Source organism: Phacochoerus africanus, chromosome 7, assembly GCF_016906955.1.
Source record: "Phacochoerus africanus isolate WHEZ1 chromosome 7, ROS_Pafr_v1, whole genome shotgun sequence".
Lineage (NCBI taxonomy): Eukaryota > Metazoa > Chordata > Mammalia > Artiodactyla > Suidae > Phacochoerus > Phacochoerus africanus.
The window spans coordinates 73253917-73267238 of NC_062550.1; the positions used below are offsets into that span (position 1 = coordinate 73253917).

The 13322-nt window shown below is 58.6% G+C and overlaps 1 protein-coding gene across 1 annotated transcript; it reads right to left on the reverse strand.

Annotated features, from left to right (window-relative positions):
* Positions 1 to 3957: 3957 nt before the first annotated feature.
* Positions 3958 to 8250, reverse strand: TMEM121B (transmembrane protein 121B). Its single transcript, XM_047787918.1, has one exon. The coding sequence runs from the start codon at positions 8140 to 8142 to the stop codon at positions 6592 to 6594; it is 1551 nt and encodes a 516-aa protein (XP_047643874.1). The 5' UTR covers positions 8143 to 8250; the 3' UTR covers positions 3958 to 6591.
* Between the last annotated feature and the right edge of the window lie 5072 nt (positions 8251 to 13322).

The window sequence follows — 13322 nt, forward strand, 5'->3', positions numbered from 1 at the left end:
TCCCCTGAACTTTTCCACCTCTGACCTCTGGGCATCTTCCGTCCCCACAAGAACCCACAGCCCCTTCCCAGGAGCTAAAAGCAGCATGTCTGTCATTCATTCACTCAGCCTGTTCTGTGCCTGGCACGACCCTGGCCTCGAGGATGCTGCCCACCTAGCAGAGTAGCAAATAGGATGGGGCGAAAGATGCAGAGGCTGGACAGAGGCCTGCCCAGGGCTGCCAGGTGCCCAAAAGGGGCGCCTGCCTGGGGAGAAGCTCCTGGAGGAGGAGACCTCAGAACGGCAGGAGAAGCCAGTTTCCCGGGGCTGTGGCTTGGGGGCCTGGGGTTGGAGGGGGAGGTCCCCGGCGGCTGGGCTGGCAGCAGAAGGCTAGGCAGTGGGCCCAGCCTGGGGAGGCCTTGCGGGCTCCTTTAGCAGGATGAGCTGTTGTCTGCAGGAGGCTGAGGGCCAGACATACCCAGGTCATTTTATTTTTCTTTCTCTTTCTTTTTAGGGCCACACCTGCAACATATGGAAGTTCCCAGACTAGGGGTCAAATCAGAGCTGCAGTTGCTGGCCTACACCACAGCTCACAGTAAGGCTGGAACCTTAACCCACTGAGCAAGGCCGGGGATCGAACTGAGGCCTCATGGATCCTAGTCGGGTTCATTACTGCTGAGCCATGAGGGGAGCTCCCCAGGTTGTTTTTGGAGACAGGAGAGAGAGGTGAGTGTCATGACCCCTGATGGCATTAGCAGAGGAGGGACACTCATGTCCTAGCCCACATGTGGCCTTGGTCATTGGCGCTACAGCAAAGGGTCCTTCCAGGGCTGCTGGCCGGACCCCAGTTGAGGGAGCACTGAGCCCCCAGCCCTGTCCACGCAGGGGTCTGCCCTGGACTGAGGGTTCTCTGCCTGTACCCCTGAGAGCAGGAGAGGATTCTGAAGTGTGGTGGGAAATCAGGTATCACTGGGTCCAAACGCCTACCGGCTTTCAGAGATGTTCCCTCAGCTTCCAGTGAGCACATACTAAACGTCCAGAGTGTGGCTTCCACGGGGGACTCGTACCTTGCTGGAGGCGGGTCTCAAGCCTGGTAGCAGAATGGCCCAGCCCTTGTGGTCCTGGTCCCAGAATTACACTCTCCGTTTGGATTGCATTCCTGGAAAACCTCTTGCTTTGCTGGCCTTTGACGCCAGGTGTCCCCAACTGGCATTGTCCACTGTGTTCCTTTATCACCAGGGCTGCTGCTTTTACCCCCAAAAGCTTTACTGAGATTCAGCCACATCCCATACAGCTCACAATGGGCCCTGTTCAGTTCAGAATCCAGCAACCATCAGCAACCGGTTTGGGAACACTGTTCTTACCCCCTAAAGACACCCGGCACCCTCCTCATCAGCCCCAACCTCCCCGCCCCTCGACAAGCACTAATGCATTGCATCAGTGGCTTTGCCTGTGGACACGAGTGTAAGAGGAGTCGTGAAGTTCCCACGTGCTCGACCCTTATTTAATGTCCCACTCATGTCCCCTCCCCCTTCCCCAGAGCCCCCAGACAAACACTGGTCTTAGCTGGACTGAGTGCTGGCGATCCCGTCAGCCTAAGTGTGGTGTCATCAGCCAAACACCACGAGCATCATGTATGAATAGGTCCAGGCCTCTCTTCATGTTGTTCTGAACCGTGGCTAATAAAATCCTAACTCACCCAGCAGGGCCCCCAGAGCAGGTGTCCTCCAAGCTAGTACCCCTGCCTCTGGGGCCCTCTCCTGAATAGACTGAACAGGAGGGGCTCAAGGAGGTGGATGCCCCCCGGCCCCCTCACCCGCCAGCAGGTGCAGCTGCCTGGGACCACATGGACCCCCACAGGCAGCTGCCTGGGCTCACATGGACCCTGGCTGAGGCCCAGCTCCACTGCCTGCCTGGTGGTGACTCAAACTGAGTCACCTTCCTTAGGTCAGGCTGCTGCCTCTGACACTGGCAGAACGCACAGTCACAGGGCGTGAGCAGGATCCATCCCCAGGACACACTGGCCACTCCTGCCACCCCCGCCCTGATGCTTCTATGGTCTCTGCCTCTCAGTGAGCTGCCGATCCTGGGTTAGAGCTGGACCCGGGCCTCTTGATCCAGCTGCTCTTCTTGTGGCATGTTCTTCCTCCTCCAGTGCTTGCTTTGCAGATGATAAAGCAATGCATACAGTAGGAGCTCCATTAATGTATTGTATGAGTGCATGTGCTTGTCCTGGGAAAATGGAAGCAACCTCGCCCAGCCCACAGATCTGGGCTGTGAAGCTGGGGTGCCCGTTGCTTTCTGCCAGGGGGGACCTGGACTGCTCTCTGCGTCCCGCTCACAGCCTCCCTCGTCACCCCTCCATGGCCTGTAGATCTGTCTCCTTTTTCTTGGCCTCTCCTGGCACCGGGTCCACACTCTTTTCTGTCCACTTAGGCAGGTGAAGGCAGCCTTGCCTGCCAGAGGACGGTGGAAGGATGCCATCCAGGCCCCTCACCCTGGCTCCTCACACCTTCATGGGGGTGGGTGTCCTGGCCCCTCCCTTTCAGTGGCCCGAGAGGAGAGGGGGCACAGCTGGCTGGCTTCTGCCTGCCCAGCATCTCTCCACGGGGCTCCCAGGATCTGAGTCCAGCCCTTGCTCGTTAGCCAGAACCAGACAAGGAAGGGCACGCCAAGTCCGAAGGCTGCCTGGGGCTGACAGACGTGGTCCAGACCTGGACTCCCCTCCTGACCGTAGCGTGGCCTCCAGCAAACCACTCCATCCTTCTGGGCTCAGGGGAAGGGAGGTGAAGCTGCCCAGAGGGGCTGGGAGGATGATTTCCTGTGCATCAGGGGCAGGGCCTGCCGAGCACAGGGCCCCTGAGCTCCGCGCCCCCTCCCCACACTGGGCTGGCTGCAGGACCAGGACCCCCCCAGGACCCCCTCCCCTTCACTGAGTGGGTGAGCGGCAGCTCAGCCCTGAGAAACGTAACATTCATAACACACTTAGTCAGATCGGCATCCCACTGTCCATCTGGATTTAGGGAGACATGAAGCTGTGGTCTTTGCTGTCCCGTGACAATTGCACACCTAAAGTTCTGTCCCCAGTGCCACTATAAACGTCTTGAAGAAGAGGACCATTTTCGCACCTGTCACCCCATTTACATTTAACTCTTACTGCAGCCCCTGAGGGAGGTGACATTGCTCCTGTGTGGCAAGTGAGGGCAGGTCTAGGAGGCCAGCACATAGCAAGCAGGGGCAAGGCCAGCCCAGACCGGCCCTCCGCCTCTGCCTTGGCCTCCCTGGATCACCAGCAGCCCCAGCAGAGGGTTTGACTCGCACAGGCTCTCAGTGCCAATGGGAAGAAACAGCTGTAGTTTTATTTTTGTGCAGACTCAATGTTCTCTCGGACCCCCGAGTCACTCCTGTGTTAAATACAAACACGCATGGATTTCCCTGGGGCTCAATTGGTTAAGGATCAGGCGTTGTCCCTGCTGTGGCTTGGGGGTCACTGCTGTGGTGCAGGCTTGATCCCTGGCCCTGGGGAACTTCCACATGCCGTGGAGGTGGCCAAGAAAAAACTAGCATGGCCTCTTCACCTTCCTGACCAGAATTCGTGCTCCCAGCTGGGAGAAGGGGGCAGAGTGTTTAAAAAGTGTTTCCCAGCCTTTCCCCCTTTGGCAAGTTATTCTCAGAAAGAAAAGGAAAGAGAGCTGAGCCCAGGGGTGTTGGCTCTGCCAGGGGAAGACCGGTTGGGCCTCATGTCAAGGCCAACCTGCTTCCTTGAGAGCCTGGACCGCCCAGAAGGAAGTCGCCAAGGTGTGCCCACAACGTTGACACAAACCCACAAAATGACAACAAAGGTCACAGTGACATTTAAGAGTTTAGTAAGGAAACTAGGACAGGAAAGATCTTAAACCATACAGGAAGCTTGTCACAAGTCTCAAGTTTTTTATTTTCAGAACAGAAGCTGGTTTTATTTTTAAAAAGAGACGGGGATTTAAAAAAAAAAAAAGTGATAAATGCTAGCGAGGTGCCACTTCCATTCTTGAGGCTCCGACTGCCAACTTGCTGTCTTCCACAAAATCACAGGGACCGGGAGCGAGGGCAGGTCCGACTGTAACCATCCTCAGAGAGGGTCCAGTCCAAGCCCCGTCCTGGAAGGAGTGAGAGACCCCGGGGAGGACGCACCACGGCAGGCAGCCTGGGATCCGACCCCAGCTTCGACTCTGTGCCCGGGGCTGTGGTCACGGGCCTGGGCGAATGGCATGCCTCCTGTCTGCTAGACCTACAGGCAGCACCTCCAGTTTGACCCCACGCTACAGATGCCCCTAGAAAACAAGGAAAAGGGACCTTTCGAGGCATTTCTTGTTGTGAACAGGACAAGGAAAGTAAGAAAAAGGACTCAAGAAAAACACACCAGAAGGAAGGGGCTGACCCCCTGAGCACAAGTGCTGGCACCAAGTGTCGGAAAGGGGACATCTGTCCAGGGAGAGTGGGTCCGGCAGCCGGGCCTGAAAGGGCCTCTGCCAGAGTCAGCCGGTGCCACCAGCCTCTCAACATACCTGGGAAATGGCATCTCCCTGGAAGCCATCACAGCCTCCCAGCAGGACACCCACCAGCCTCGAGATGTCACAGCCGGTCACTCAGCAGGGAGACCACCATTCAAACAGTTGGAGAAAGGGGGTGGGGCAGGGGCCAGCCGGGCCGGCCATGGCTCAGACACAGTCCTGCTCAGTCACTGAGGTTAGGTAGCAGAGAAATAGCAAAGCTGGAAAGAGGATTCAGCTCTCGGGGGGCCCCAGGGTCTGGGCCCCAGAACTTTGACCCCATGGACTTCAAAGAGAAAGAAGAGGCGTCCTGGGGGAGGGAGAGAAGGCAGCAAAACACAGTTAGTTGCAAAATCCAACCCGCTTTTGCGGGGCCTGGCAGGTGGGGCTGGGAGCACACGCACTCTCCTCCCCGCTCCGCACACCAGAGCAGGAGTCACAGGCCACCAGCCGCTCTGTGTCTGCCTGCTGTGGACAAGCCCCCAGGAAGCTGGGCAAGAGAGAGGGGCCCCAGGCCCAGAAAGCTAAAGCGATGTGTCCCTCAAAGCTGGTGGGTGACAGAGTCAACACTACAATCTATGACTCCGGGCCCTTTGTCCGGGGCTCTGCACCCATGCAAAGTGCCTCAGGCACAAGGAGGGGGAGAAACACGGGTTCTTCCAACCTGCCCCTACCCCATCCTTCCTCTGTAGAGGAGAGCGAGTGCCCCTGGCCTAGCTCCCAGGCCCCTCCTGCACTCTCACCACCCCTGCTACAAAGATGCCAAGAGAGGCCCTACATCAAGAATAATCCCTGGATGCCGCCTGTCATTAACCTCAATGTAAGAAACACCAGGGAAAGAGGCTGGGCGGGATATGGCTTGCCTGCCCACTCTATGCAGGCGTCTATTCCCTAGACACTTGTGACCAGAGCAGAGCACCAGGTCACCACCACCTTTTCAGGTAACACCAGGCTTCCTAGAGGGCAGAAGTAGACATTCCTAGGTGGGAAGCGGTATTGCCTGCTCCCTGGGGCCCATGGGAACCCCCCCTCACATCTATCCAGGAACCCCACCAAAGCTGTTCTTTTGAGCCCAGATCTGACCAGCTGGCAACAAACTTCAGGAAGGACAGGAGCTGTGGGTGCAGAGGGAGGGAAAGAGGGAGGGCAGCCGATGGCTGACCCTCCACAGACCCTGTAATGACACTGGCACCAAACCTCAACTGGATCTGGTGGCCACGGGGAATGCAACATCTGAGTATTTGTCTTTATTTTTGCAAAAGCAGCATCAGCGTGTGATGCAGCGGAAGTGGAAAGCACAGAGGTAGAAACACGCACTCACCCCAGAAAGGGTGAGGTTTGGTCCTTGGAGTATGGACCTCCGCTCCCCTGGCTGAGGGAGAGGAGTGGGAGTGAGGAAGGTCCCAGTGAGCTTCCCCCTCAGAGAGGGCAGCCGGGCAGCCCTAGGAGCCCAGCTCTGTTTGGGAGATCATGGCCAGATTCAGGTAGGAATGAGGAGTGTGTGGTGGGGAGGGCAGGGACTCCCCAGAGCTCCTACTGATTGTGAGGGGCATGGGGTAGACACAAGGAAATAGCACACGCAAATACACACACACACGCAGACTTTGCATCCACCATCTGGAAGAAATGCAACCGACACATGGCGGGGGTGGATTCTGGGTCAATTTCAAGGCATGGGGCAATGACTACTAACCACAGCCTAAAAGAAGCTGGCATATCCAAGCAACAGGGTGGCCCAGGGCCCAGCACCCCCTGCCTGGGCACCCCTTTCCCTCTATTCTCCCCCACAAAGGAGAGGAACTAGGGTGAGGTGGGGAAAGCCAGAAGCAGAGGCACCAGCCCCTTGGAGGCAAAGATTAGGGAAGGAAGGGCAGAAGAGGAAGAAGAGAGTCCACGGACCGCTCTCCATCTCCTTAGCAGCTGTCCGCTCCAAGTAGTCTTGACCAGAGGGGTTCTGAAGGGCGCCCTGGCCCTTAGCCCTATTAGCAGTCACCTCTCCCAGAGACTGATCCAGTCTGGGTGACAGAAGGTCAGAGGACCTGCAGCGGGGTCTCCCAACCCCAAAGCAAGCCTCCCAGACCCCTCAATTCTGGGATGCCACAGCCAGGGTGTTGACATAGCCGTGGGCGCCCCCCTCATCCTCTGAGATGCAGTGGGCCAGCTGGGGGCCTCCGGTCGCGGTAGGGGCAGAGGGTGGAGCACCATAGCCCGCCCGGGCCCGATTTAGGGACGCTGGGGTCCCCCGGTCCCAACAGCCCTCCAAGGCTTCCAGGCCGCGGCAGCCCAGGAAGAAGAGGTTCTTGAGCATGAAGACGGAGAGCGGCTGCTGGTAGCTCACGGCCAGCAGGCAGCGCAGCGCCAGCAAGGGCACGTCCACCAGGCAGCCGCCCAGCAGGCGCAGCAGGCGGCTGCAGCTGCCGGGCCGCGAGGCCCGGCCCCGAGGCGAGGCGGCCGCTGCGGCGTGGAGCTCGTAGAGCCAGAGCACCGGCGAGGCGAGCGCGAGGAAGTAGACGGCGATGAGCAGATAGCGCAGGTGCGCGGGCAGCGGCGCACGACCGTCCAGCATCAGCTCCACCAGGGCGAAGCTGTCCAGCAGGTCCAGGCACGTGCCCAGAAAGCAGCCGGCGGCGCGGTGCTGCTGGGGCTGCAGGAGCAGAGGACCCGCGGAGCCAGGGGCGGCGCCCGCCTCGCCGATGGCCCGCACCAGGCTGTAGAGTAGCGGCGCCGACAGAGCCATGGTGAGGCGAAAGCCCGTGGTGCCGAAGGGCGCTCGCAGCTCGATGAGGTCCAGGATGGACGTGCCCAGGATGAGCACCACCTTGGGCGTGAAGGCGATGGAGTAGATGAGCCAGGCCAGGTAGGCGAAGGCGAACTCGCCGGCCGCCCCCGCCGTCCCCGCGGGCCCCGGGCCGCCAGCGCCCCCGCGGCCGCCGCGCACCTTGGCGCCCGCAGCCCCAGCAGCGGCAGCAGCAGCAGGGGCGGCGGGCAGGTGCAGGGGCGCGACGTGCGGGTGGTGCGGGTGGTGGGCGTGTGGGCTGCCCCGACGGCCCCGGCTGTTCTTGGCGAAGAAAATGGCCCAGCCCGCCGCCACCACCAGATCGGTAGCGACCCAGGAGCACCAGTACAGGTCGGTGACGGCGATGAGGTACACGTCCAGCAGGCCGCCCTGCGCCAGAAGCAGCGCCACGGACAGAGCCTGGTAGCCCCAGCGGCAGCCCGGGCCAAGGGTGCAGCCGCGGTTCCCGCCCCCGCGGCCCTGCCGGGACGGGCGGCCGCAGCAGCCACAGCACGAACGACAGGAGGGGCCGGGGCCGGGACCGCCCGCGCCCCCGACGGCCCCGGCCACCACCCCCGCGCCCAGGTCGGCGGCGGTCATGCTGCACGGGGAGGTGGGCGTGGAAGCGGCGGAGGCGGCGGGGGTCCCCGGGGTCCCGGCGGGCACCAGTGGCCTGCTGATGCTGGCGCTCTCGTCGTCGTCCTCCCGCTCGGCGCCCGCGCTGCTGCCGGAGCCGCCGCCAGTGCCGCTGCTGGTGCTGCTGCTGCTGCTGCCCGAGCCGCTCCGGCCTCGAAGAAACGGGGGCTGCAGCCGGGCGGGGGGCGGGGCCGCGCGGGGGGCGCCGAGCGCGGGGCGCATTGTCCTCGGCTCCCTCCCGCCTCCCCGGCCGGAGCCGCGCGCCGCGAGCAGAGCTCCGTGGCCGGGTGCGCGCGGGCTGCCGCCGACGCGCGGTGACGGTGGCGGTGACGGCGCGTGAGGCGGCCCCGCCAGAGCTGGGGGCGGGGCGGGGAAACGAGGATTGGATTCAGGGCTGGGAGGGGGAAAGCCTGGCCACCGGGTCGCGGGAAGAAGGGGAGCGGGTGCCGAGGCGAGGAGTTGGGGCAGGAAGGAGGACTCAGCGGGCAGAACCAGGAGGGACGCCGGGCGGGGCGGAATGGGAGGTGGTCGGCGAGGTCCCACTCGCTGAACCCCTGGGGCGTTAGGGGACCGGATGGCCTTGGTCTCTGTAGTCTCTGTATAGACCGTGCCTCCGGAGGACCAGGCGGGAACCTCTGCAGGCACCCCTGGGCCAATCCGGCCTCTCTCCAAGGCTCTTAAAAACCAAGGGAAGAATCAGGCGATACTGATTACAAGGACAAAGAACAAGTGCCCCAAACATGCAGCTCCATTCCGGGGCCACCCTGGGTGAGGTACCAGTTTCCAGCGAATGGAGCAGCTCTCTGAATGTAAATGCTCTTGGAAGTAAGGAGCAGTAAAAGGATGGTACAAGTTGCCCCTGCCAAGTGGGCTTCAGTATTCTCTGAAGTTCTTAAAGCTGGAGTGGCAACAACAGGAACATGTAGCTAGCAGAGGAAAATAAAGGGACACCTAGAGGAACGGCGCCCTGATAGAACAAGGCCCCAAGGCAGTGGCAGGGAAGGCTGTGGCCCCGCGGTGGGTGGAAACACAGCATCTCTGCATCTACAAGCTCAGGGCCCATCCTGCCTCACCCTCTGAACTTAGTCCATGTTGGGGCTGGAACAGGGGAGCAGCTCAGGAAGGTAGCAGGTGGAGTTGTGCCTGTAGGGGTTTAGGGAGCAGGTGGGGTGCCTGTGTAACACTAACACTCCAGCCCATCAAAGCAAGGCAGGAAGCTCTCCTGCCCCTTCTTGGTCCTCCACATACTTGAGGCTGCCTCTCGCCTGCCTTCATTTCACCCCCTTTCCACATAACACCTCACAGGGAGGGACGGGACTCAGGGGGACAATGGAGGCTGGTTGCCAGGCCTTGCCCCTAAATCTGCTTCTCGAACAGGGTCAGTTTGAGCTGCACGGCTTTCTCCAGTCTCTTGGAGGTCTGTACAGTTAGTCCTCAGTAGATGTGGGGTTTAGCACTCACAGCCTACCCCTGGCACACACAAGCTCTGTGTCCAGTGGTCACACAGGCAGAGCAGGTGTGGCGGGAGAGCTGGGCTCTGGGGCTGTGGTCTCAGCTCCACCACTTGACCTGTGTGACCTTGGACCAGCTATTTCACTTCTCTGAGCCTCGGATTATCCAGCTGTACAAAGGGACCAATGTCTACATTCCCAGGCTGTTGTATTAGAGAGGTTGTCGCAAAAAGAGAGAGGGAGGCTGCAAGTTTGGAGGGTTGGCCCAGTGCCTGGTGCAGAGCATGTTACAGGTGGCTGCTGTTATCATCACAATTCCATTCAGCATCTGTCTCCACCTCCCAGGAACATTACTCACAGCACAGGCCACCAATGACTGTTTTCTGGGCTGAATCCCTTCCTGAGGCCACATTCCGAGCTCCGCTCCCTGACGGCTTTGCACTTCAGTAGGTGCCAGGGAGCAGAGCAGCTCTCGTTACTGGTCACAGGCTTCACAGTATGAGAGATTCAGCCCTGCCAGCTGGTGCCAAGACCCACCCACACTGGCAAGGTGGGCAGTAAAGAGCACCAGCAGCCTGTCCTGTGTGAGCATCACATCAGGGCAGGTGTCAGCGCAAAGCAGCTCCTGGTTACGACTCAGATTGAGGAGCTGCCAGGTGCTCACAGGGGTGATTACAGCCAGGCTCCCCCATCTCCCCCAGGAAAACACCAGCCAGCAGCTAACCTCCAGCTCAGGAAGCAGCTGAAGAAGGCAAAGAACGGGGCTTCTGAGGGAACAGTGACAACTCTGCCCCTGACCCTCCCACCCTCCCCCAGCCAGGCTGCTGCCCTGCCACTCCCAGCTCCCTCCTCTCACCCCGCAGGCCAGGTCTCACCCACAGCTGCCTTCGGAGGACAGGTCTCCTCCCTGGTAACTTGGGTGCTAATAGCCCTTTGACTTAATCCGTGCCTCTCTAGGAAATGGACTTCACTGGCTCAGAGTAGCTTCTGTATGAGATTTTTTTTTTTTTTTGCTTTTTCCTTTTTAGTTGCACTCGCAGCATATGGAGGTTCCCAGGCTAGGGGTCGAATTGGAGCTGTAGCTGCCAGCCTACACCACAGCCACAGCAACGCGGGATCCAACCATGTCTGTGACCTACATCACAGTTCACTGCAATGCCAGAACCTTAACCCACTGAGTGAAGCCGGGGATCGAACCCACATCCTCATGGATCCTAGTTGGATTCGTTAACCGCTGAGCCATGAAGGGAACTCCTGTGTGAGATTCTTTAACCCAATTTCTTTCAAGTCTGAGGCCCTGAATAAAAAGACCACAGAGGAGTTCCCTGATGGCTCAGCAGGTTAAGAATCCAGTGTTGTCACTGCTGTGGCTCAGGTTCCATCCCTGGCCGGGAACTTCCACATGCCATGGGCATGGCCAAAAAAAAAGACCACAGATCATAAGGATGAGCGGTCAAGGCACATGGCAGAGTACACAGGTGGTCCGAGTGTCAGAGGGAACTACACTTTGCACTGGGTTATGTCTGATCTTCTGTGTGCACGCACGAACACATGCGCGCGCGTGCGTGCGCGCACACACACACACACAAATGCACACAGGCACCACACAGAGCCTTCACTTCAGCCTGGAAAGGGCTCGACAAAGATGTGACTGGGATGAAAAGAAGTAAGTTGAAAAGAATTTCTCATTTATAAAGTGAGTAGAAACATACCACAGGGATCTGTAAAAGGGAAGACACAGGATCTGTGCTCACACCTTATATACGATACCCGGACACAGAGGCAGAAACAGCTTGCTCTCGGCCACGCAGCCAGTCAAGGGCAGAATTGGGGTTAGAGCCAGACCACCTCCCGGCCCAGTGTTCTGACCAGCCTAGGGTGGCGCCCTGGGAGCTTTCCATCCAAAAAACTAAGCAACTTTCAATCCAAAAATCCTTTCCCTGGAGTTCCTGTTGTGGCTCAGCGATAACGAATCCAACTAGTATCCATGAGGATGTGGCTTCGATCCCTGGTCTTGCTCAGTGCATTAAGGATCCAGTGTTGCCATCAGCAGAGGTGTAGAGCGCAGATGTGGCTCGGATCTGGCATTGCTGCGGCTGTGGCCGTGGCTGTGGCCAGCAGCTACAGCTCCAATTCGACCCCTAGCCTTGGAACTTCCATATGCTGTGGGTGTGGCCCTAAAAAGACCAAACCAAACCAAACCAAAATTCTTTCCCTAGACACCTGGTAAATGGAGGGGAGGACAGGGTAAGGCCCGTTGGAGACCTGCTACCCTTGTCTTCCCGGAGCAGAAAGGCCAATGCTCACCACTGTCCTGGGTAGCAGCAGCAGGCGGGCTGGGAGGGAGGAGAGACGTCCCTTGTCAGCTCAGAAGCAGGAAAGCTCAGTGGGCAGGGCCAGCATCGCCAGCACTAAACCAAGACCTGTTCCACACCAACCTGCTGTCTGTTGTCATTGCCGCCCTCTCCACTTAACATCAAGAATAAAGAGCGGGTCCAAAGGGAGCTGTCGGAGGCATGTGAAGCCTCTCAGGGGCTCCCGTGGAAAGACTCTAGGGGCCTCTTGTTCTTGGAACTTCAGAAAAGGCCAACTCCCAGAAAAGGAAAGGGAGTGGGGCAGGGAGCTGTGGCTGGTGCAGGATGACTCTTATTAGGACCAGAAGCCTCAGAACCCCTTTGAGAACTCTAGAGGGAGCCCTCTGCGTCCCCGATTCAGGGTGCCTCTGGTGCCCGGGGCCAGGAGTGGCCCACAAAGATGCACTGCACCCTGGGGAGCAAAGGACAGTCCCAGCATCAGTGCCTCCATGGGTCACTCAGCCCTGGCCTGGCTGCCACGCCCCAGAGACCAAAAAGGCAAGTCCTTTCCTAGCAGTCCGGGGTGGGCAGGAGACAGAGGCATGCACAAGAAGCACAGGCAAGCATTGTGAAGGTCATGACCAAGTGCTGGACGGGGTCTGGAGGAGCAGGGACAGGAGTAGATGCTCCTTAGCAGCTGGGAGGCAGGCTCAGGACTGCAGGGCGTCCCAGGGAGAAGGAGCAGGATGGACAGTGGCCCCCTGCCCTGAGATGGCAGGGTTCTGCTTGAGTATGTGTTACCAGGGGAAGACCGTAGATGAGCTCTCGGGCAGGGTCAGGTCACAGAGGACCCCTTGGGCCAGGCTGAACTTGGGCTGCATTCTGAGGGAACAGGGACCTCTCGCAAACAAAAATGTAACATGAACAGATTTGCATCGGAGAAAACTTTCTTTGCAGCAGAGCTGAGGGGCTGGAGGGGAGAGAAAACGGAAGCAGAGACTGTTCCATTCTGACAGTACTGTGAACGAAATGTAGAAAACCTCCCAGCTTAGCAGAACGCCAGGTAAAACTCATCCTTTAAAATGCAGTTAAGAGAGTGAGAGAAAAATTTAAAAAAAAAGGGGGGGGGAATGTAATTGTAATGTATACATGTAAGGATAACCTGACCCCCTTGCTGTACAGTGGGAAAATAAAATTAAAAAAAAAAAAAAGAGAGTGAGAGAAGGCTTCCCCATTCAGGAAGAGGGCACTAGGGCCAGCATGGCGGGGGGAGTGAGTGACAGAGCAGGTGCCTTCAGATGTGTGGTCCGTTCCTGTGTAGCAGGAATGCTGCCCAGTATAGTGGGAGCCAGCCACAGGCAGCTCCCTAAATCTAACTGTATTGAAATTGGTATCAGTTGAAATAAGTTCAAACTTTAAATTCAGTTCCTCAGATGTACTCGCCACATTTCAAGTGCTCAGGAGCCCCACGTGACTGGTGGTTCCCGCTTGGAACAGAGATATAGAGCAATGCCATCCATGGCAAGCTCTGCTGCGCAGCACTGATGTGGGTGCGGATTTAATAGCCAAACACAGAGAAGAGACCTGGGATCCAACCCCAGTGAGCCAAGAAGATGGAGCTGAACTTCCTGCATAAGACCAGGACTCAGCGAAAGGG